The sequence below is a fragment of the Rhinolophus sinicus genome, linkage group LG06 (genome assembly GCF_036562045.2).
Source record: "Rhinolophus sinicus isolate RSC01 linkage group LG06, ASM3656204v1, whole genome shotgun sequence".
Taxonomy (NCBI): Eukaryota; Metazoa; Chordata; class Mammalia; order Chiroptera; family Rhinolophidae; genus Rhinolophus; species Rhinolophus sinicus.
In genome coordinates, this window is record NC_133756.1 from 143,901,471 (window position 1) to 143,927,286 (window position 25,816).

Sequence of the window (25,816 nt, forward strand, 5' to 3'; positions counted from 1 at the left end):
TCGATCCCCACATGGGCCACTGTGAGCTGCGCCCTCAACAACTAGATTGAAATAACTACTTGACTTGGAGCTGATGAGTCCTGGAAAAACACACTTAAAATAAATAAAAGTTTAAAAAAAAAAGCGAGAGACAGTCATAATAGAAGGATGTGGTAGACTGATAATACTCTATTTAAAAAAATAAGCAGGAGAAACTACTTACTCCATTTCAGAACATTTTCACATGTGCCAATAGGAAAGGGTAAGTTTGCCTTCGTGGTCCATCAGGATGGCAGCTGTTTAACCCTGTACACATCCCCCTCTTACTACAGTTTTCCCTATAAATGAACTGTTCTTGGGGAAAATTGGAAGTGGAGCACATGATAGGGTAGCAAAAGCCAGGAAATGACTTTGAATGAGCCTCTGGCAACAGGCCAACAAGTTTCCATCTCCTCTTCCATCTTAAGAGCAAAGGGTTATCAATATTAGTTTATAGACAATAGGCAATTACACAAAATACAGCATTGGAACCAAAAGTTATTTTTAAAACGTGAGTTTTTGATACTTGGAGGATTTCAATCCAAACTCTCAATTATATAATTACAAAAAAAAAAAAAAAAAAAGAAGTCCATGTTTCAGAAAAACATACTAATCTTAACATAAAACTCATGTCACTTATCACAAAGTTAGACAGTCAAGTGTATAAAGGAGAAACAAAACAGAAGCAGTATTTACAAAACTGGACTAAATGAGACATGAAGAATTTTTTGTTAATAAACAACACAATACATACTTTTACACACTACATTTCAAAAACGATGCATCTGTGAACAATATGATAAAAGTCATAGCATTGAAGACTTTAAATTAAATTCAAGGTTGTCATATTGAAGATTTTAAATTAAATTCAAGGTTGTAGAGTTGGAGACTAAATTCAAAGTCAAGCTCATAGTGATAAGGAGCAAATTCAAGGTCGTAATGATGAAAACTTTCAATTTAAGGACAGATTGTCTAAGAAAGGACAAAACTAGCACTCAAGCTATTTAGTCAATTAGTTCCCCGTGAGTACAAAATATATAGGAATCACTAAATGGATTAGCCTAATTACAAATTCTGTTCATTTCTAAATAACACACAACCGCAAGAAGTCTTTTCACAGAATTTTTCAGTCAGTTTCTCACTATCCTTGGGTATTTCTGCTATATTTTAAATCCTGATTCAAAACAATTCCCTCCTATTTCCATATTTTTATAAGTATAAAATATTTTTAAAGAAATGTCTGTTCCTTAGCTAGAGAACTATTCCCCTATTGCACCCTCTACCTCAACAACACAAAGTACACCCAAACAATTCAATTCCTAATGTAGTCGCATAGAACCCAGGGCCTGGAACAATATTTCATGCTAGTTTTCTGGCTATATGCTGAGGACAGTTGAGTTATTTACATTGTTAAGAAATCTATTTAACAGGCTGGATTCATCCCAGCGCTTCCATCAGCAGAGGGGTGCTAAAAAAGGCGAGAGCAGCGGCGTCTGCGAATGGGAACATCGAAAACTCTCCTCCGCCTCTCTTCGTCGTCTTCATCAGATTCCTCCATATCTGCTGAATCATCATCATCGTCTTCTTCCTCCTCCTGTTCTTCTTCTTCTTCCATCTCTTCATATTCATCAGGACCCATTTCCTTGAAAGAGAAAACAATCTTTTGATAAGAACTTCCATCAGTTTTTTACACTTATTTAATGCAAATTCTCATTTATCTAGACTCTAAACCGGACATACCAAATATGAATTGTTATAGACTTGACCAGCACAATATTCACAATGCACATGCTGATGCAAGATTCCAGAATGTATGTTCTATCACATGTCTAAAAATGCTCCATGTGGTTTTAATAGTAAGTATACCTCATTAACACAGTACCTATATTTTACATTGTAGTTGATAATTCATTTACATGATAGTTGATAATTCATATAGCAAACAGACCACTCCTAACCCGAGATAAAATTTTACCGAATTTATCGTATTAGTGTATTAAGCAACACCTCTTTATTAATCTTTATGCTTACAGAGAAGAGGATGTCAAAATATTAGTAAGGTATGACCTCTACTGGTAAGTTTTATGTACTGTCAACAAGAGGTCTAAGAATTCTATTGAGTTCCTACTGTAGACACATCATTTCAATTCAACCACCTTTGGTAGCCTCTACTTTTAAATTAACTTGTTGAAGGCTCTCAGAATAGGATGGTAGTGATGTTGACCATGCAACATCTGAACACCTCTTGGAAACTTCAATTCCTCTTGAATTGAAAGCGGTGTCTCTAATCAAGACTTACTCTGCTGTCAATTTTCTCTCACACTTTTGAAGACTCAATGAAAAGAGCTGCTTTGTTGGACATAATTCTTAACAGCAAGGAGGTCCCAGCTGGTAATGTGGGAAGTGTTGGGAAGCTTGGGATGTGGTGTCAGCAAGTCCTTCCACCGAGGCTTTTATGCCATTCCATGATGCAGCACGCCACTATCCTTGATTTCCTCTCCATCCACTCTCCCTGTTCACTGCCCTCCAGTACACTGGCCTCCTTGCAGTTCTTCAAACACGCCAAGCATATTAGTGCTTCAGGATCACTCCACTTGCTGTTCTTTACCTTGGAGCACCCTTCTCCCACATATCCACCTGGTTCCCTCTACTTCTTTCAAGTATTAACTCAAATGTCACCGAGGCCTCCCCTGACACATTTCTATATTAGAATAACCCAACAGGACACTCCTTATCCCCTTTACTCTGACTTTTCTGCAGAGCACACATTACTACTTGACCTAAATACACAGTGTTTATTTGCTATACTTTGTCTCTTCTAACTAGAATGTAAATTTCAAGATAGAGATTTTGATGGTATTGTTCACTGCATTTTCCCCAACACCTAGTATGTATATATTCAATAAATATCTGTTGAACAAGCAAATTAGTTAATGTGGGAGAAAGGTAGTGTCTTTAGGATTTGTCATAGGGATTTTCACTTGGGATTTATTATAACACAAACAACAACAGAGGAAATATACATAAATATGGACATAGATATTCCATTGTTTATCTTTGGATCTTTTTTCTTTAATCCAGGGAAACCGACTTTAAAATTCAGGAGGAGGTCCAAAAGGGGAAGGGGGAAAGGCTCAGGAAATTCTAAAACATTCAATCCAGGTAGTATGACTATTAATTATCTTCATGAAGAAGAAAACAAATATTGTTAAAGAAATCAACGTGGCTACCGAGGAAGATTGCTGATTATCACAGATAAAATTTACATACACAAACAGCAGATGGAAAGCGGAACGCACAGATGAGAATGGAAATAAATCAGTAGCAGGAGCCCCTAAAGTGTCTAAAAACAAACAACAAACCACCTAGACCAAGAAAAGGCTCAAGACCAACCGAAAGTGTATTTTAAAGTGGCATGCAAAGTATAAAGCAAAAGAAAGGATTAAACCTCCTAATTAATCATGTTAGAGGACACAAAAGGAGAACAATTCAACTTCCATATCAAGAAAACTAATATTTAAACAGGAAAGGTACAACACCAATACAACACAATACAAAAACAATCCCCACTGCCTCTTTCATGTTAATTAGAAATAAGTCCAGAATTCTCATTTATTTTTATTGATTTCTCATTCTTAAGACAGAAAAAACATTTTCAACAAGGCAGGTGAAAATTTTATACTATTTGTGGTTGGGAAGACACTAAAACTCTAAATAAGTAAGAACATAGTTAAAAGAGGGTTGAACATGTAATGAGTTTATTATTGTAATTTAAAATTATAAATTTAAAAATTTTAAAAAGGAATAAGTAAATATTATAAAAATTCTCAGTTTTAATTTCTAACATGATAAATATCAATATAACCCACATAAGCAAGAGTTCTCTGGAGTCCTCATAACGTTTTTTAATTATAGTTGACATACAATATTATATTAGTTTCAGGTGTACAACAATGTGATTAGACATATATATATATATATACATTACGAAGTGATCACCACAATAAGTCTTGTAACCATCTGTCACCACACATAGTTATTAGAATGTTATTGACTATATTCCTTATGCTGTACTTTACATCCCCGTGACTTATTTTATAACTGGCAGTTTGTACTTCTTAATCCCTTCACCTTTTCACTCATCTTCCCACCCCCCAACCACACTGGCGACCATCAGTTTGTTTTCTGTATCTATGAGTTTGTTTCTGTTTTGTTTGTTTGTTTTTTGGATTCCACATATAAGTGAAATCAAACGGCATTTGTCTTTCTCTGTCAGACGTATTTCACTTAGCATAATACTCTCTAGGTCCATCCATGTTGTCGCAAATGGCAAGATTTCATTCTTTTTTTATTGCTGAGTTATATTTCACTGTATATCTGTACATCTTCTTTATCCATTCATCTATCTAGGTTGCTTCCATATCTTGGTTATTGTAAATAATGCTGTAATGAACAAAGAAGTGCGTATGTCTTTCTGAATTAGTATTCTTGATTTCTTCGAATAAATACCCAGAAGTGTAATTGTTGGGTATGGTAGTTCTATTTTTAATTTTTTGAGGAATCTCCAATAACTTTTAAGAGCTTAAGGGGGTCATGAGACCGAAAAGTTAGAGAATGACTATCCTTAAGTAAAGACTACTTTATACACACCCTAATAAACATTAAAAACAAGCCTCAACAGGATCAAGCTGACCCAATAACAACAACTACCTGCCCAAACAACTCTCAACACTCTTTACACTTTATGTCAGGAATATTAGCAACTTTAGGACAAGGAATATTGTCAGAGATAGCGGGAGATTTTATAACAATAAAAAAAGCACTTCATGAAAAAGACATCACAATCCTAAGTATACTTGCATTTAATTATAGAGCTTCAAAATACATGAAGCAAATCTGATAGAATTAAAGAGAAATAGACAAAACTGTAATTATAATTGGAGATTACAACAATCATCTCTCAGAGAACAAAGACAAAAAAATCTGTAAATATATAGAAGACTTGAAAAACAGTAAATCAGTTTGACCTGTCATTTATAGAATAATATTCCCCAAAATAGCAGAATATACATTCTTTTCAAATACACAAAGATTATTTACCAAGATAGAGCATCATTCTGGACCATAATACATTTTAAAAGGATTGAAATTATACATAGCGAGTTCTCTAACCATAACAACAAAATTAGAAATCAATAACCAAAAGGTAACTGGAAAACCTCCAAATGTTTGGAAATTAACACATTTCTAGAAAAGTCATCGATCAAAATTAAATTACAAGGAAAATCTGAGAATATTTGGAATTAAATGTTAATGAAAATGCATCAAAATTTATGAAATGCAGCTAAAACAGTACTTAAAGAGAAAAAAGGTCTAAAATAATCTAAACTTCTACCTTAAGAACCTAGAAAAAAAGCAAATTAAACCCAAAGTATGAGAAATAAAGATAAATAAACCCAAAGTATGAGACTGCAGAAATCAATGAAAACAGAAAATGAGCAAATAGAGAAAATTAGTGAAACCAAATTGTTCTTTTAAATGATCAACAAAAGTGAAAACCCCCCAGCTAAATGATGAACAAAAGAGAATATATAAATTACCAATATTAAGAACAAAAGACACATGACTATAGCTCTTGCAGCCATTAAAAGGATTATCAAAGGAATATTGTAAATAATTTTATGCCAATAAACTCAACAGTTAGACAAAATGGACAAATTCCTTAAAAGACACAAATGACCAAAAGTGAAACAAGAAACAGAAAATATGAATATTAAAGAAATTAAATTCCTATTTCAAAACTTTTCCAAAGAGAACTCTAGCCCCTGATGACTCACTGATAAACTGTATCAAACATTTAAGGGTAAGACGATATCAACCTCATACAGAAACTGGGCTAGTCAAAAATGGAAGACTTATAGGAAGAGGCAAGTTCCCAGAACTGGAAATATACAGAAAGCATTCCTTCACTGGGAGGGAAGCTAAACTTCACTTCCAAACCTAGACTGTAGATTGTTTTCAGCAGATATACCACAAGTATAATGGCCTCAAGTCTCCTCATCATCCTTCTTTCTCCAAACCGGAGTTGGGAATGTGTCAATGCTGGGTCAGATTAATATCATGTCCATCTTCCCAGACTTATTTTAGACCCACTCATCAGGGTCATCCCAGGAGCCAGATGGCTTTTACTGAACATCTGATGCCTACAACTCAATTACATTCTTCTGGGTATATAATTCATATTTTATTCCTATTCTGTAACTGGAGCCTCATAATTTTCTCTAATCATTTTATAGCCCAGAAGATTGGGGTTACTGCTATACTTGTCATAAGGTAACCCTAAATGAGATTTTAAAATATACCTAGTTGACTTAGGAAATGATCCCAAACAAGGACTACTAAAATTAAATCCTCTTTGTAATGATTTCTATTGGATATTTGTATTATTTTACAAAATTGGGAGTTTTAGCAAAAACACTGTAAGAAATTGTTTCCCCAGTCTTAATGAAATAAAATAAAGCAGATTATAGCTGGCCTAATGTGGTGTTTCTCCTTAGTTGACAGAAGTATTTTTGGAAACAGTGGAAAAGAGGCTGAACTTTTAAAACCAGTAACTACTCTATACGATACTATAATGGTGGATACATGTCATTATACATCTGTCCAAATCCATAGCATGTACAACACCAAGAGTGAACCCTAATGTAAACTATGGACTTTGGGTGCTAATGATGTGTCACTGTAGGTTCATCAATTGTGATAGTGGTACTACTCTGGTGGGAGATAGTATATGGGGGCAGAGGATATATGGGCAATCTCTGTACCTTCTGCTCAATTTTGCTGTGAATCTAGAACTGCTCTAAAAAACAAGATCTATAAAAAAATAAACTAACAAACAAAAACAGGTAACAGTAGAGTTACTCTGATTGAAGAACATGGAGCCTAGCTACTTATTGTCTACCTCCCCCAACATATTCACACATCCCACCCCTCTCCAATATACTTCCCTCAAAATTTCTAGGGTTCTCTGGAACACAATTTATAAACTATGTGTCTGGCTAATTAACAAAGACCCTCTGTGGAGTTAATTTTACAAAGTCATGTAAATCAGCACCAGAGGAAAATTTAACCTACCAATCGAGCTATAGACACCCTGAATGTCGGACATGCCATATGGAATCGGGGAATGGCCACATTAAAGATCTTGTCTTTAAAGTAAAGAAAGTGGAAGGTATAATATCCTTCCATATATCCCGATGTTGTAGAGAATGTGGTACAACTTGTGTATTCATATACCCGACCAGGGCTGATGATGGGAAATTCACCTGCAGAGAAAACAGTAACAATAAACCAAAGTATAAAATTCAGTTCTTCATCACAGCAATTAAGATATGTCCTCTAGGGGATTACGTAAACTATGTTAAAGTAAATTCACAATCAGAAACAACTTCTAAAAGGAAATATAACAAAATGTTAACAGTGACTATGAGTGAGTATTTTGACATTATATTGTGTTATAATCCCCCTACTTCTCTGGGAAATAGGGTGATATCTAGTAAAATAAAACAAAACAAGAAAATAATCATTTTATTTTTCAAAATGTTTTGAGGCATTTTAGACACTAGTTTTAAGATATAGCTAACAAAGTATCACAGACACAAGTTTAAACAGAGATAAGGATCATCTAAATGTTTAAAACATAAAACTCTGAGGATGCATCTTAAGCATTGAGCCCAGGCAAAATGGCAGTCAACAGGGAGAGTTCTTACTCCAAAGGATCAAATGACTGAAAAAAAAATTACAGCTTTAATAAAATTATTTAGCACTATCCCCAAATAAATCCAGGAAAAATTCCTTAAATAAACATACAAAATATGAATTTATTTGTTGGCAATGAATTAGAACTTTAATGTGAACCGAATTTTGTACATGTTTAGGACAGATTACAGAAGTGTATAGCTTAAATGTTATTTTCTTGAAGCACAAATACAAAATCTGAAAAATCTAAGGGTTCAGAAACTTAAGATAATCAGAATTTTTTAAAAAGCTGAATGTCAGGAAATCAAGCTACAGATGATTGAAGTCATTTCCCCCAAAATTTAAAAAAGATGACCAATATGAAATTTATTCTCTTTCTGCCCTATGCCTGGTAACCCTGCAGAATATGATAATGAAATACTATCCAGCTTAAAAAAAAAGAACTTACGAAGGAAAAGCAAGGATCTCAGGTGATCCACAGAATGGAAACTCAATAACTCAATTCCTGAATAATTAAGTTTGCTATAATTTTAGAAAAGTTATGTTTGAAGTATTAAACTGATAGAATAATGACTATTACATATTATATTGATGAAGCAAACCTATTGTAGTTAGGAGAAGTCTAGAATCGATGGTATCGTTCACATTGTAAACACGGCTACTAAAAGGATGCCATCTTATCCACTAACAACATCGTGTATTTTCCAAGCTGTGTGTCACATACATGCTCCTCCAAATGTCTTAGGAGCAACTGATGTATAAACCCACATCTTGCGTTACATACCAACTACTCCAGGTCCTTGAACTTCTTCTACATCACCTTTAGCATTTGTTATTCTCCAATAGCGACTGTCCAACTGACAAGCCTTCTCAGGAAGTGCATCCTTTGACATTTCAATCCTGGAGAAGGGAATGGGGCGGAAGAGACACAAATCAGGCCTTTTTTGGTTTCTTTTGTTTAAAAGCTACAGTATTTGGGATAAGACCATGAAGGGAATTTCCAAAAAAAATTAAGAAACCCAACGCAAAGTCTGTGTTAATCATCTATTTCTAGAAGTTCTCCAAGATAGTGGCCTGATTATCTTGGCTCCCCCACGGAAATGCTTTCATTCAATTTACACTCCTGTCTTTCAGTGAGGATCTATAACACAAAGGGCAACATAAAAACTTACAAAGACACGCTTACAATAATCTTTCGCTGTTCCAATAAAGATCACTAGAATTATAGTGCCATGAAAAAATTCTGTTTTAAAAAACTGAGTCTTTTTTTCACTACAAGGCTATGCAACCCATTTCCCCCTTTTTCCATTAGTTTCTAGAAAGCACAAAGCAAAATGTGACTATTCAGTTACTGGGATGACACTTTGACTCTGCTTCCCAATACTGTTATTTTCCTCCCTTCCTCTGGGAACCTGCTGTCTCTTATTTTCATTTTGATTATCCTATAAGTGTGTGTTGGTATTATTATTTTAAGCATGTCTGGGTCCTAGGCAAAGTCTAAAGTAAACAACAAACATCTATACATATGTAACTAGACATATCAAAGGCTACATAAAAGCCACGTCCTAGGATGCTCCTGCTAAGTATACATTACGAAAATATTTCTAGTATGTATATATGCATGTACATGTATTTTTAAAACACTCTGTATAACATCATAAAGTACATAAAAAAAATATCAAAAACAGTCTCCATAGTCCCTTAGAGCAGTAAGTTGTCTTTATGTCATAGCACAAGAGTATTTCTAATGAAAGTGAATTTAATATTTGTTTTTTATTTAACCAAATCCAGTGCTTAATACCATGTTTGATATTCAGGCAGTGCTCAATAAATATTTGGCTTTTAATTGACTATAGACATGCCAGATGAAATTTAAAAAGCATGATTTTATCGGGCAATTTTGATAGGTTCCAGAAAGCAGTACAACTCTAATTTTGACTTTTCATGATGATTACAACTTAGTGGTCCACCTTGCAAAGTGGCACAATACTTATATTTGCAAGAAATAAATAACTTAGAGTTTAATATAAACTCAAGGTACTTCACAAACACTATATTGTAGAACATTTTGTTACCCACATTCCTCCACAATTCAGCAAGAAGCTGCTTTTCAAAATGTGTTTTATAAATCATGTCAAATGGGGCAATAACAACACATCCATAGGATATATCCCACTATTAACTAAAAGGCGACCCCTTTAAAATTCTCACCTGATTCGGTACGTGAAGAAATAGTGGGGTGGATGTACAGAGCTCAGTTCTGGCAGAAACGATGTGGAAACTGAAACTGTTATATCCCCAGTTGTTGCTACACACTCTGGATCATGAACATATCTAGGTAATTTAAAAAAATTAAGTATTTTTCAGTCAACTAACGTCAATTCTATAAGATAAAAGGTTTAAAGATACAAGGCAATATATACTATACTTCACTTTAGGACCGAAAATTTAAATCCTATTTGGGACCTTAAAGGGGTAGCCCTCTTAAGCTAAGAGAAAACTAGAAATTATAAATAAACCAGAAAGCCTTGAAGACTCTGGATCAGCAATGACAGCCATCAAGGTTCAGTCATCCGTGGTTCACTTGGAAACTAAAAAGCGCTTATCTCCATTTTCAGAGCTAAGGAAACTTTTAGGACATCTGAAAACCCAACTAGACCCTATAAACAGTGGCTCTGACAATAAAAATGCGTTAGTATGTTATTTTAGGGGCCACTATTGTATACTTAATCTATCATTTCTGCCAACCATGCTACTATGAGCCAATATTACCTCTAATACTATCTATAATACCTGGACATTCCATTTAGAGATAATAAATAATATTTGCCAGGAGTTAGTTAAGTTACTGACTTGCTATTCATAATGAATCTACTAATTGGCATATAGCTTTTTTTTCTTCAAGAAGAACTATACAATTTCCATAAAGCCATAACTTCTAAATCAAAATCAGTTTTTTCTCTTGATTCTTCAAGCAAGAAAAATACTGGCTGTTCAAGTGTTTGGATGTTTTGGCTTTAAAATGAGAATAAAATAGATTTATGATTATGAGAAGTTCTGTTGTTAACCTTCCTGGGAAAATTCATCTAATGATCTGTAACTGAATGTTTTTACTGATTATAATTATTCCAGTCCCAAAAAGCCCCAAGTGAAATACCTGAAAATTTGGTCTCTGATGATAGGGAAGCCACCTGATACAACATTGTTGACATAAGAAGTGAACCAGTCAGTAAAAGTAGCACCTGTAAAGCAGGAAGGGGGAAAGGAGGAGGACAAATCGGTTTTGTAAAATCGATCAGGAAACAATTGTAATTCCTCTATGCTTAAGATGTGATATCAAAACTACAAACATTTATAGATATAATTCCACTAGTCTTTATTAGGTAAATTTCTATCCTCAATTCTATCCATCTTATTCCCAACTACTTTAATTGGGAATTCTCCAACTACTTTCAAACTACTTTTTACACTTATAATTAAATAATAGATCTTTAAACTTTAATTTGTTCCAGTATAAGAATGAAAAGCCTTCTCTTTATAATTTCTTGAACAAAGGAGATACAGTCACTTTTAGGAAGAAACTACAGGAAAAACATCAGCACCTATCCTCAGACAATCAGGGTACATCCTGACTCATGCGCAGCCTGGACATCTAACAGGGGTGTGGTACTGTGGAATTCTGGGCGTCAGGACCATCCCAAAGGAGACCAGTGGCACTACGACCTACTCCAATGGACAGCGGTCCTCCATAGTCTCAATGACCAGGCTCGAGGCAAAAAAAGAATGACTAGAACAGGCCAGTCCAGCTTATACATCCATGATCTACTGATTGGAGCAATAACCAGCATTTAATTTACATAAATTATGCTTGCCCCTTCTAGGTACTACAACATAACTTTCTGAGACCCCCCCATTTATTAATACATCTCAGTGCCTAGCACTTTAGTCCCTTACTCAATGTCCAATGAATTTCTTTGTAATCTTGTTCTATTAACCCAGTTTCTGTACTCTGCCATGTGAAATGCCAGATGCTAAATTTATAGTATGTACTTAACATTCTATTTTGGGAATGATAGAAGATATGATTTAGGCTTGGGTCTGATTTATTAAATGCTATTACGTTCAAAAGGATCACTGAACATCTGTTCACTTTGAGCAAGATATTAAGGAGCTTATTTTTAATGACATGAATAATATTAAACTTCATAAAAGGTACAATTTTGTGTTTTGAGAACTAGTAATTTCCTTGTGGAGTTAAAAAAATAATTTAGTATATTTCATGGAATAAAATGGTATATAAGAAAGAAATTTCTTATGATTTACATAAAACAGAAACTGACATACTTAACGTACTTAAATTTATTATAATACATACATACCAAAGTGTGTTCTTTAAAATGAGGACAGAATTTTCTATGCAACTTTCACTACCCTAAACTTATCTGAACATAGAATCCAGTTTTCTTAAATATCTATTAATAATGCACTGAACACCAGGAGATTCTATCTTATATTAGGGTTTTATCAAGGTAGCTTAAAGGATGCTGCTTTCTTCTCTTTCCTCCCAGCACGAACTTCCTACCTCATCTCTTCTCAGTGCATCTCAAATCTTTTGTTTTGCTTTCTCATTGTAGGAGAAATCCCAACTACCGGAATAGTATTAGCAGACCTTAGTACTCTGCTCTAGTGGTGGGGTCTTCCATACCACATCAGACCAGCACCAAACTAAGAGTAAGAAACTCAGAACCTAGCAGGCAGCTTACCTTAGCGCTCAGGCAGCCTTCAGTTTACAGACTGAGTAGCACCATTGCACTAGAGCTAAGGAAACTTTTGGGACATCTAAAAACCCAGCTATACCCTATAAACAGTGGCTCTGAAATCATGATGATCACCTCTGAAAGAATGTTACGCAAAGATGCCAAAGAGGGCAATCAGCAGGGACATAACCCCAGTGTTTGCTTAATTGAGAAAACACGAACCACATGAATCAGGGAGATCCCAAAGCTAGGGGTTAAGTGTAAAAGCTTTTTATACCTCACTATGTACGAGTGAGAGCTCCTTGATTTTGTGAAGGACACCACAAACCTGGAATGTGCCCAAGTATGGAACAAATGGACACTTATACTGTGTCCAAACTGCCACGTAGAAGAAATAATTAAATACAGACATCTTACCCTGCAAGGGCCCTTTATTATTAGCATATGGGGATGTTTAATCTGTGCTAGAAATGCCATTAAAAAGCAAAATGGATAGTCAGGAAGCTTCTCTTAAGTGAGCAAAATCTAAGCAAAACAAGATTGGATGAATAGCAAAGGGATGAGCTGCACCTGCATACAGATTTAACTGTTCTCAAATCCTATGAGAAAAACTCTTTTAAGGCAAAGAAAAGCTAGCTGTGCCAAGGAGTTTATGAAGCCCACTTTATGCTGGTTTCTGCAGTCTGCAGTTTTGATGTCTCTAGTGTGACTCATCAGTATTTTACTATACAGCACTGACACAAAAGAGACAAAGTATAAAGTAGTTTTATATATCTGAATCTCTATGTATTAACACTTTGTAAGCGGGCATTTTCCCGCCAAATTGCGTCGTAACGAGGAGCTTTTTTGACATTTTCTCGCCAAAATTAGACTTTCCGTAAAATATTCATATCTTTCGATCTATTTGATATTTTTCTATGAAACTTTCAGTGTTTTAGTTTAAAAAGAGGTCTCTATTTATTTACTTTGCAAAATTTTTGCCGGTTCCAACTAGAGGCAATATGACGAGTTTACTCATTTCCCGCAAAAAATGTGTTAATATGATTGACAGAAAATGCATGTGCATGTAATTTCTATATACTCATAGAAATTCTGTACATTTCACTGTCCTATAGCAGAGTCCTAAGAGAACAAGATTGTATAAGGCATGGCTTTTTTCCAAATAGAAACCAAATTCAAACGAAGTATAAGGGCTATTTTAATGAGAGCCTAGATACAGTACTTGAATAAACCAGCAAGCCTAAAGAAATACAAGTATAAAATTGCCAAATGATCAAGTAACTGAAAAGTTTCTACCAACTTAATTTTTTTGACCTGAAGGAAGAAGGGAAAAAAAACGACTTTATTTTTTCTCCTACCTATGATAAACATGTCAATAGCAGCTGGATTCCGAGCCATTTGGTCCTAGGTGAGAAAAAGGATATTATAATTGAGAAAAACACATTTTATTTAATTTCTCATTGTTCATTATCTATATTCTTCCCTGGAGACAAGGCAAAGCAGATAAAAACAACTTAAGTGCTCTAGCCAATACTCAGACATTCTTCACACTTTTCAGTTCCTACTCTTAGAACTGAAGAAATAAGACTGAAACCAAATACCATATTTTCTAATTACATTAAAATCCTAACAAAAGCCTCCTAAAAAGCACCTACATTTTTCAACTACTCAAATACCTACTGAAGAGTTCAGTAGGTGTATCAAATGATGTTCAAAAGCTGAATTTTTAAAGTTAGCAATGTATATTACAATTAATTACTTCAACAAAAAGCTCCTTAGTTTTCCTTAAAATTAAAATGCCTTAACACAAATTATAGCTTCCCCTCTGTATGTACAAAAGTTTGTATTGTTGGTCCATTAGTAAAATTTTCTTTTGGCATTCTACGCTATTATGTTAGAATATTAGCCCTCTAGTTAGATAGGTCTATGATTAAATTGCATAATGCTCTATGTCTATTCTACAGCCCTGAAAATTTCTAATACACACATTTATACACTCATCAGAACATATCTTAAAGCCACATTTAAACACACGTCCTACTTACGGGACATTGGTAGAAAACTTCATTTTTGTTCCGGCCCTCCGCCGCTTCCACGGCGATGTACTGACTCAAACCAGTATGTATGCAAAAAGTTAAAGGGAGACAGTGTTTCAGTCCCTGCCTCTGCTGGAAGCCTCCAGCAGCCGTATCGACATCTAACAGATCCTCAGAACGATAGTGATTAGACAGTGCCATACTTCCCAACAACCTGAGAAAAGACTCAAAAATTTAATCAATTGCAGTGCCAGACAACTGTGCTTTATCGTTTTGATGAGTAACTTCACATTAACAACTTTTTAAAGAACTGATTAATATGTCGATGCTAAACTGAGAATGCCCAAAACACCACAATTTCTATATATTAAATTTGAACTCTTGAGTGGAAAGATTCTGATTTAAATTAAAAGTGTACATGTCTAAAATAGCTAAACGTCAGCTTTGTCTCAAAGAAAAATAGTTGTATTGCTTTCAAGAATCTACCTTGCCATGATAAACTGATTTGTCAGTGTTTTGCTATATATGCATGTATGCTAATGTTTAAAGAGGTAAATCTCCTCTGATACCTTTATCCTCATACAACCTTTAGCTTACCCTATCCTACCAGACAGTATAAATGTTAATCAGACTAAAACTTGTCAAAATTTTCATAAGCGTAGGATGTGTGGGATCTGAATTCATCTCACTGCCTGTGCATGAGAACAACACACGTGTGGGTCCTTGACGATATTCCTATCCTAGGTCTCACTGTTTGGGCTGTGGATAGATACAAATTCCTGTGTTGAAACTGATAACCTGTTTGTCATGTCAATGCTGGGCAACTCTTTTAATAAGTTCTCTCCTATTTGCTCTTGAAATGTGACAATTTCTCAATTTTGTCAAATTTCAGTTCAATAGGAAAACAGATTAGAAAAAAGCCACTAACTTAGGCTTATCTAGTCCTAGCTGCCCAATATTTGATACTGAATACTACCTTGTAATCTCAGTACGATAACCTTCAAGATTCCCTGCACTCACTCAACCCAGATCTGAAATGATAGCAGGGCCACATAGGGTTTTTTATTGGCACCACATTCCAATAAGAACAATGCAAAGTTCACCCTAAATTCTTATTAGCATTTCACAAATGCAATATCTCTGAAACAGCTTAATTTCATAAAAGAATAAAAGAAGCAGACCCATTCAAAGCATATAGTTTTTTAAATTGTGAGTGAATATGACAGCCAGTACATGGTCTGCTTTCCCCAAAAGGTTCCACAATCAATACTTCATCTTTTAGAAGTTAAGTTTAAAATAGGCCACTTAATTATAGGCTATACTTGAATAGGGCAAAATTGTATTATCTTTAGCTCTGAACAAATTATTGCTTTTTACATGTATGGTAAAAGAATTTGCATCAAGCTCTCAAACACAAGTTACCTGGCCTGTAACAGGATAAATATTTCAAGGGTTCCAAACAGCATCGTTTAAAATATACTCACACATACACCTCCCTCTATGTCCTATAGCCCTCACACCTAAACAGACTTCATTTTAACTATAATGATGTGTTGATAAAAATAATGTTTTTATGAGATATGTGTTTTTGTAAAACCAAATTCAAGCTGTAGATTTTGTCTTATGGATTGCTACAAGAGGGAATGCCTATACTCCTTTAATCTATTAAGTGTAACTACAAATACAGTTTATTTTCACTCAAGAAAATAACCCAAACAGCAAACATCTTACCCGGGAACCACTAACTTCTGCCCATTGTGGATACGGTATGAACATCGATAATCATCAGGAAGCTTGCAACCAATCTGAGCTTCCACTGCATCTAGGTCTTCCTCTCGAGCACCCTCTGCAAATGCATCAAAAAGCAGATTATGAAGAAACAGTAAGCCTTAACTATAAGATGAAATACAGTCTTTCTGCTAGCCAATGAGACAATCTTAGAGCAAGTGAATTCTGTCCAAAATGCACTGCTGAAATACAGGGAAATGAATTGAAAATTCAGAGAAATATTGTATCATTTTAGATTGGCACTGACATTTGAAGCACTGAGCAAATTCCTGTTTCCTCTCAATAGGGAAAACACAGGTAAGTAAAATATGGAAAGGTAGGCACCAATGAAATCCACAGTAATTTTTTTCACATTACAATGCAAACATTCGGGCATACCTCATTTTTCTTAATCTAGTATACTCACACTTCCCTATTAAAAAAAAAAAAATCTCCAGAAGTTCGCTACGCTGGTGTTCAAGAGTCTTAACATAGTCTCTAAATGGGAAATATAGGACATAGATGTAGGTTCATCCTGTGAAGAGGCCAATAACTTGATTTCAATTTTGCACGTCTGTAAGCCTGCCATATATTCTAGCTTTAAAAAGCAGGAACTAATTACACATACCAAGAGATTTACTTCTAGTAATGGCCCACCAGGTCGTAGGATCAAACCTTTTGCCGAGAACTAGAAAAACTGAACAACAGAAAATTCATTTCAATGGTTTTGGAGACCCTCAAAGACAGTGAGAAATGGCAGGGGTGGGGGAGTCCAGAAGAAACTGATGGGTTAGCAAGCCTTTGGATTTGCAGCCACGTTGTCTGTGAGGCAATCGGCAATTCTGAAAGCAACCAGGAAGCTGAGAGGCCAAGAAGCTGAACGATGCTTTCAGCAGGGATCACAAGACTGAATGAATTTTCCAAAATTGATGAAAGAAAACATCAAACCACAGATTCAAGAAGGATTATAAACTCCATGGAGAATAATTACAAAGAAAATCATATCTAGACACATTATTGGAAAACTGCTGAAAATCAAAGACAGAGAAATCTTAAAAACAGCCAGAAAAGGGAGAAAAAGCCACATGATCACCTTCAATGGAACAACAATAATCCAGACACCTAAATTCTCAACAGAAACAAGCCAGAAGGATGTATCTTCAGAGTGCTGAAAAAATCATTACTGTCTATAATTCTATATCCAGTGAAATATGTTTCAAAAGTGAAGATGAAATAAATAATTTTTAGACCAAAAAAACCTGAAAAAATTCAGCAGTAGCAGTCCCTCGTTTTAAAAAATACTAAAAGGAATTCTTCAGGCAGAGAAAAATGATCCCAGATAAAAGCAGGATGAAGATGCAGGAAGAAATGAAAAGCAACCAGATACATCTACATTAATATTGAAAAAATAAAATTTTCAGGAATATAATATATGAAAATTAAAATCACAAAAACTATAATACAAACGGCAGGAGAGAGGTAGAGTTAACATTTTCTAATGTATACTAGTTTAAAACAGACTTTAATTAAATAAAAAAGGGGGATACAGCATAAAAGATAATTAAGACGAATGTAAAAAGGAACACCTGCTCAGGTGATACAAATGAAAAACAATAGAAACATGGTATATTTAAACTCCAATATATTAGCAATTACATTAAAAATAGACTAAATAATCTAATTAAAAGACAGACTGACAAACCAGATAAAAAACAAAGCATGATCATATCCAAGAGGAACATCTTAAAGATGTAGGTACAGAAAAAAACGCTAGAATAGCTCTAGTAAAATCACACAGAATAGACTTTAAGGCAAACAGCATTATTAAAGGTAATGGAGGAATTTTTTATAACGGCAAAAAGGTTAAATTCACTATACAAATATTATAAATCTAATTTTGTGTCTAATAACAGCTTCTGTGTGTGTGTGTGTGTGTGTGTATATATATATATATATATATATAAAATGAACTAAAATGGAAAAATATATCTACAATCATAGTGGGTATATTAATTTTCTATTGCTACAATATTAGTAGCTTAAGAGAGTCATTAATTATCTCCATTTATGTACATCAGAAGTCTGACATGTCTGAATTGGATCTTCTGCTCAAGTTCCACAAGTCTGAAATCATGATGTCAACTAAGGCTGCTTTCTTATCTCGTGCATCTTATGCTTGGGATTCTCTTCCAAGCTCACTGGTTGTTGGCAGAATTCAGTTCCTTGCAGTTGTAGCTGAGACCCTCAGGGGCCATTCCCAATGACCTGGCCCTCTCCACAACCTGCCAGCTTGCTTATTCAAGGCCACAGGAAAGACACCCATGCATCAAATCTCTTTGATTTCTGGGAGGGCCCAGTTCCTTTTAGGACTCACCTGAGTAGGTCAGGCCCACTCAAGACAATTTCCTGTGATTAATGATTAACTCAAATCAACAAATTTGGAACTTTAATTAATTACATCTGCAAAACTCCTTCATCTTTGTCATATAATACGCCCTCATCACAGAACTAAAACCAATGATATCCACAGCACCACTCACACTCAAGGGGAGTATATTATTACACTATGCAAGTGTGGGAAATCTTGGGAACTATCTCAGAATTCTGCCTAGCACAGTGAGAAATTTTAACATACCTCTCAGTAACTAATAGAACAAGTAGCAAAAAATATTAGTAAGAGGGCAGAAGATGTGAACAAAATTAACAATTTTTGCCTAATTTTTACATATCACTGAATCCAATGGTGGCAGAATATACATTCTTTTCAAGTGTACATAGAACATTTACCAAATGGATTATATACTGGACAACAGAACAAATCACAACAAAATTCAAATGATTGAACTCATATATTCTCTGATCACAATGGAATTAAAATACAAATTATATGGAAAAGATTACTAAAAAAGCCCCGAATGTTCAGAAATCAAGCAATATATTTTTATATAACCCATGGGTCAAAACTGAAGTGAACAGAAATCAGAAAATATTTTGAACTATGTTAATGAAAATACAACATATTATTTGTGAAATGAAGCTAAAGCTATGTTTAGAGGGAAATTTATAGCCCTAAAGTCATTTGACAAAAACAAAAAAAGCTGAAAATTTATAATCTTAGTAATCATCTCAAGTCAGGAAAAAAGCCACAGTAAAATAAACTCAAAGAAATCAGAGAAATTAATGAAATAAGAAACAAGAAACAAACATAGAGGATTGACAGGGATGGCTGGATGGCTCAGTTGGTTATAGCTCGAGCTCTGAGCAACAGGGTTGCCAGTTCGATTCCCACATGGGCCAGTGAGCTGCGCCCTCCACAACTAGATTGAAAACAACAAGCTGCTGCTGAGCTGCCCCTGAGCTCCCAGGCAGCCAGATGGCTCAGGTGGTTACAGAACGTGCTCTCAAACAACAAAGTTGCCAGTTCAAGTCCCATATGGGATGGTGGGGTGCGCACCCCCTGCAACTAAGATTGAACATGGCATGTTGAGCTGAGTTGCTGCTAAGCTGTTGAGGGGCAGCTGGATGGCTCAGTTGGTTAGAGCACATGCTCTCAACATTATGGTTGCGGGTTTGACTCCCGCATGGGATGGTGGGCTGCACCACCCTGCAACTAGACTGAAAACGGCAACTGGACTTGAAGCTGAACTGCACCCTCCACAACTAGGACTGAAGGACAACAACTTAACTTGGAGCTGATGGGTCCTGGGAAAAACACACTATTCTCCAGTAAAGTCCTGGAAATACACATTGTTCCCCTTTTCCAATTAAAAAGAAAAAAAATCATTAAAAAAAGCAAACAAAAAGGATTGACAAAGGCAAATGCCAATCTTTTGAAAAGACTAATAAAATTGATTAGCCTTACCTAGCAAGACTGATCAAGAACACAAAGTACAAATAATACCAGAAATGGAAAAGTTAAATCACTGTAGATCCAACAAGCATCACAAAGGTAAGAGGATATTATGAAAAACTTTATGGCAATAAATTAGAAAATGTAGATGAAGTAGACAATTTCCTAGAAAAACGCAAGTTATGAAAACTGACATGAAAAGAAGCAGAAAATATGAATAGTACTATTTCTAATAAAGAAATTGAATGCGTAGTTTAAAACCTTCCCATAATAAAAACTCCAGGATTGGATGGTTTCACTGTGCATTCTACTAATCATTTAAGCAAGAAATAAGGCCTGGTGGCTCAGGTGGTTGGAGCGCCATCCTCCTAACGCCGAGGTCACCAGTTCGATTCCCACATGGGACAGTGAGCTGCACCCTCTACAGCTAAGACTGTGAACAACAGCTCTCCCTGGAGCTGGGCTGCCATGAGCAGCTGGAGCTTGGCACGAGCTGCCCAGAGCAGCAGACCGACTGCCTCAGCCCGGGGGAGCGCAAGGCTCGTAATACCAGCATAAGCCAGGGAGCTGTGTCCTACACAACTAGACTGAGAAACAACAGCTTGAACTGGAGGATGGGGGCGGGGGGGGGGGGAGGAGGCGGAAGAAGCGAGGGGGGGGCGGGGTGGAAAAGAAAACAAGTAAGGCCAAGCTGACATAAACTTTTTCAGGGAACAGAAAGAGGCAATACCTCCCAACTTGTCCAACTTGTTTTACAAGGCCAGCATCATCTTGATACCAATACCTGACAAGAACATTGTAAGAAAGGAAAATTACAGGCCAAACTCTCTCCTGAACATAGATGTAAAACCCCAATGAAATACTAGCCAATCAAATCTAACAATATATAAAAAGGATAATATATGACAACCAAAGTTTATTCCAGGAATGCAAAGTTGGTTTAACATTCAGAAAATCAATCAGTGTAATTCAGTGCATTAACAGAATGAAGCAGAAAAACAGTGAGGCTGGAAAGGCATTTGATAAAAGTTAAATTATCCATTTAAAACACGAAAACAAAAACCCCTCTTCTCGAACCAGGCTCAGAAGATACTGTCTTCAGTCTGATAAAGAATATCTACAAAAAACCTACAGCAAACATCATTTTTAAAGGAGAAAAGTCTCCCCCAGAAACATAAGGATGCTCACTATCATCACTTCTCTCCAACATTTCACTGAAGGCCCTAGCCAGTGCAATAAGACAAGAAACAGAAATAAATGACATGTAAGGATTGGAAAGCTAGAAATAAAACTGTCATTAGTCTACATGCTCAGGGAAATGCAAATTAAAACCACCACTACACACCCACAAGAAAGGTTAAAATACAAAGAAGGAGAACATTAAAGTGCTGGGAGGAATGTAAAGTGGTAGAACCACTTTGGAAAATTAACTATCTTTTAAAGTTTATATATACATCAAAAATGATTTATATTTCTATTATTTACATTTTTCTTACATTGACATTATCTGTAATAGCCAAAAACTAGAAATCACCCCAAAATCTATCAACAGTAGAATGAACATATATATTGTGGTCTACTCATATAATGGAGTAGTACACTGAACAAATTGAACAAACTACGGTTACACACAACACAGTTGAATCTCACAAACAAAATGGAAATCATTCACACAAAATACTTAAGCATGCAATTTACATAAAGTTAAAAAAGAAAGAAAACTACTCAGTGGCATTAGCAGTCAGGAGAGTGATTACCTCTGAGAAAGAGGGAAGGTCTAGATACAGATAATTATTCTACTTCTTGACATGGAGGGTGTTACAATGGGTGTGTTCATGTTATAATAACTTACGGTCTGTGCACATTCTGTAGGTTAGTTAACATCACTTGTGATAGCATGTGGATATCATGTACCCACAGATAAGTGAGGAGAGGTGTACTTCACCTCTGCAATAATCTTTCTGAAAACCCATTACTCCAGTCTTGTCATGAGTAATACTTCAAACTAAGTCAGTCTGAAGAACATTCTACAAAATACCTAACCAGTATCCCTTTAAACTGTCAAGGTCACAAAAGACAAGGAAAGACTGAGAAACTACTATAGAACAGAGGACACTAAGGAGATATGACAACTAAATATTCTTGATTGGACACAAGAATTGAAAAGGGACATTAATGGAAAATCTGGTAAAATCTGAATAAAGTCTGGAGTTTAGTTAATAATAATGTGCCAATAAAGAGTTTGTTTTGACAGCTGTCCCACAGAGCAATACCTTAGGGGGAACTGAAATTGAGTGAGGGATGTACAGGACCTCTGTATTACTTTTGCAACTTAAATTAGGTATCAGCAGACTGCCATCTGTTTCTGTAAATAAAGTTTTCTTGGAACACGGCCACCCTGGTTTGCTTATGTATTGTCTATGACTGCTTTCCCACAACAGCAGAGTTAAATAGTTATAACAAGACAGGTTCTGGCCTCAAAGCCTAAAATATTTACTACATGGTCATTTAGAGAAAAACTTTGCCAACTCCTGATCTAAATGATCTCTAAACGCCCTTCTAACGCTAAAATTTTAAACTAACATGTAAGGTAAATATGAAATTCGAAGATACCTGATACATACCATTAGATAGACTGGTAGAAGATATATTAATATACCATAATTTCAAGAAACTTATAAAAATTCCCCCAAGCCCAATACCTATTTGCTTTTCAAGTTTCCTTTCTAGCTGCCATCTCTATAACCTTGACATTGAGTCAGGGGCTATGACCCCTGAGGTGATGGGCTAGTATCCTAACTGAGTTCTAAAACTCACAGGCCTAGCATTCCTAGAATCCCCAGCATTCTAAATATCAAAGAGCCTTTATCCTATTGTAACTCATGGCAAAGACCCCAGAGAACTGGCACCTGGGAATAAAATAGGGGCTGTCATAAGGAATCCTCAGACAACCACAACCTCACCTCCAACCACTAGGTACAGAACAGGGAGCAGGGAAGCCTGGGAATACCAAACTGAGTGAGGAAAAAAAATAAAAAAGAAAGAAGGGAAGGAGGAAGGAAGGAACGAACAAGCAAAAAAGAAGCTGCTATGTATCCTTAGTTTCTTCCTTTCTTGGTAGCTTGGTGCCTAAAAGGAGAATCATGTCTACATTTTCATATTGCAAATGTCGTAATGTTGGACCAGCTCTCCAAGATTCCTAACACATTCTAAACAAAACAGGACAGGTCCTTTCTCCCTTTAACAGCTGTTAAGACCTTAACTCTGGAGTCAGCACTATATTCAAATCCTGGTTCTGCCTTTTGCTTTGTGAAGTCAAACAACTTACTTAGCTTTAAAATGAGAATAGTAATTACCTACCTCACAGAATTTTGGCAAATTAAATGGAATACTACAAACTCCTTAGCTTAGTATCTAGCTTTGTGTTTAATAAATAAAGCTATTGTAAACCCTTACCTATTTTACTTATCACCATCAAATACATATTTTCAGAATTATTTTCCTCTTGAAATTATTTAACCAAGAGGATATTATTCTCCTACCACGTAAAAAACCTATTAAAAATATTGGTGAAGGGTACTTTCCTTCAAAGCTTACACTCTATGCCAAATCATTCTTCCTTCTACCTCCCTAGCAATTCCGTTTTACCGTATTTCCCCAAAAATGGAACCGGGTCTTTTATTAAATTTTGCTCTAAAAGACACATTAGTGCTTATTTTCAGGTGATGTCTTATTTTTTCATGTACAACAAGCTACATTTATTCATGTACAACAATCTATATTTATTCATTTATTCATGTACAAATATCTACATTTATTCAAATACCATCATGTCATCTTTTTCTGGAACATCATCATAATTCTCCAAACCCCAAATTCCGGCTTGAATTTCTGCGACTCCATTTCCTGTAGAACGATCGGCCCCAATCTCTCACGTCCAGCAACAGAGCTCTCCTTAAATGAACACTTCTTGTCCATGTAGCCTGCTCGTAGTGCATTGGCAACACAGCTGTCAGTGATTTTATCCCATGAATTCTTCACCCAAGTCACGACCTCTTGCAGGCTAGGCTTCACAAAGTTTCCATGCTGATTTCTCTCCATTCTATTTTCAATGTAGTCATTGATTTCCATTCGCAAATGGTCCTTGAATGGCTTGTTTATTGCAACATCAAGAGCCTGGAGATAGGCAGTCATTCCTGCGGGAATCATTATTTGATCTATTTTTCTCTCTGCGAGGAAGTTCTTCATGTCCTTAGCGCGGTGAGTGCTGGCTGAATCCCAGACTAGCAGACCTCCTTGGCCACCTCACAAAACAAGTGGCAGCATTAAATCAACCCACTTCCTTATAACTGCTTGTGTGCACCAGGCTTTTTCGGTTTCAAGAACGTAAATGCCTGAAACATGTTCAACCTTAACGTTCTTACCCTTAGTGATGATTAGAGGTGGAGCTTTCTTTCCATCCAGACGAATTGTCAAAATACAGGTAACACGTGCACTTTCGTAACCAGTGGAGGGAATGTAGTAGACTGATGAGTCACCTCTCTGATCAACTGTCGTTTGAGATCCTTGGCCCATAAACACTGCACTTTCATCCATCGCAATCATGTTGGAGAGCTGGTATTTAGAAAAGTCAATGCCATCAACAAAGGACTTGAATGTAAGTGCACGTTTAATAACTTCAGTATCTTCCAGCTTGAACAGTGTTGTCAATCTTAGAGGACAGTTCATATCGCTGAAGGAAGCCATCCAGCCAGTGTTGTGATGCTTCGAATTCTTCTGGGGATATTTCTAACTGTGGTGCCACTGCAAGGGCAAATGCTTGAATATCAGCCCTGCACACAGCCAAAGCCTTTGCTCTCCTGTCATCAATCCATTCACAGATGATGTCTTCCAGCTCAGGAAATAATGGTTGCTGACCTGATCCACACTTGCACTTCTTAGCATTTCCTTCGTCCACCTGTTGACTGAGGTTATCATACTCTGCTCGCCATTTTCGGACCATTCGGAGATCCAACTTCTTCTCTTTGCAGAAAGCCGTAAGATTCTTGCCCCGGGAGTCCTCCACGATTCCTTTCTTGTACTCTACGGAATAGCTCTTTCTTTTTGTACTCATCTTGTCTGGGGGTCAAAATATTATTCCCTTTAAATCTGCCATTAAATCAAGTGTTAATTGGAGACTTACGAGACAGGAATGGCAACAAAAATGATGACAGTTAAGAATGATGGTCCACACAAAAGCAACGAGAAACTGCAGGCACCAAAATTCAGAAAACGTTTCTTTATTTCACACGAGTGCATTATTTACATCCGTTACAACACATGACGTATTGAATTATGAAGATTTATATTAGACACGACCACGTTCGTTCATTATCAAGTGCGCATGTTATTCGTGTGTTCTGTCTGTACTCTGGTCATTCGGCGATAAGTCTCGAGTTTATCTGTTTACATAGGTGTTTACCTCTCATCCACAGGCCCCCACTTGGGTATTTACAAATAATTATAATTTATGCTGTCATTTAATTTAAGTAATGTCAATATTATTTTTTTATATTGAATTATATATTAATATTTTATAATTCAATACATCCATTATGTGTTATACCAGACGTACTAAATGCATTCGTCTG

At 35.8% G+C, this 25,816-nt stretch overlaps 1 protein-coding gene across 3 annotated transcripts in view; it reads right to left on the bottom strand.

Annotated features, from left to right (window-relative positions):
* Positions 1–455: 455 nt before the first annotated feature.
* Positions 456–25,816, bottom strand: part of FBXO3 (F-box protein 3) — a 34,373-nt gene continuing 9,012 nt past the window's right edge. For 2 of the 3 annotated variants that reach the window (XM_074336192.1, XM_074336193.1), the window contains 8 exons: positions 16,301–16,415; positions 14,579–14,783; positions 13,892–13,937; positions 10,934–11,018; positions 9,988–10,110; positions 8,561–8,676; positions 7,153–7,343; positions 456–1,660 (listed from right to left, as the gene is read on the bottom strand). In XM_074336192.1, coding sequence (XP_074192293.1) covers positions 1,487–1,660; positions 7,153–7,343; positions 8,561–8,676; positions 9,988–10,110; positions 10,934–11,018; positions 13,892–13,937; positions 14,579–14,783; positions 16,301–16,415 — 1,055 coding nt within the window. In that variant the 3' untranslated portion in view covers positions 456–1,486. Of the gene's footprint in view, positions 1,661–4,216; positions 4,462–7,152; positions 7,344–8,560; positions 8,677–9,987; positions 10,111–10,933; positions 11,019–13,891; positions 13,938–14,578; positions 14,784–16,300; positions 16,416–25,816 lie in introns of those variants that run through there. The other variant, XM_074336194.1, reaches the window with a different exon arrangement.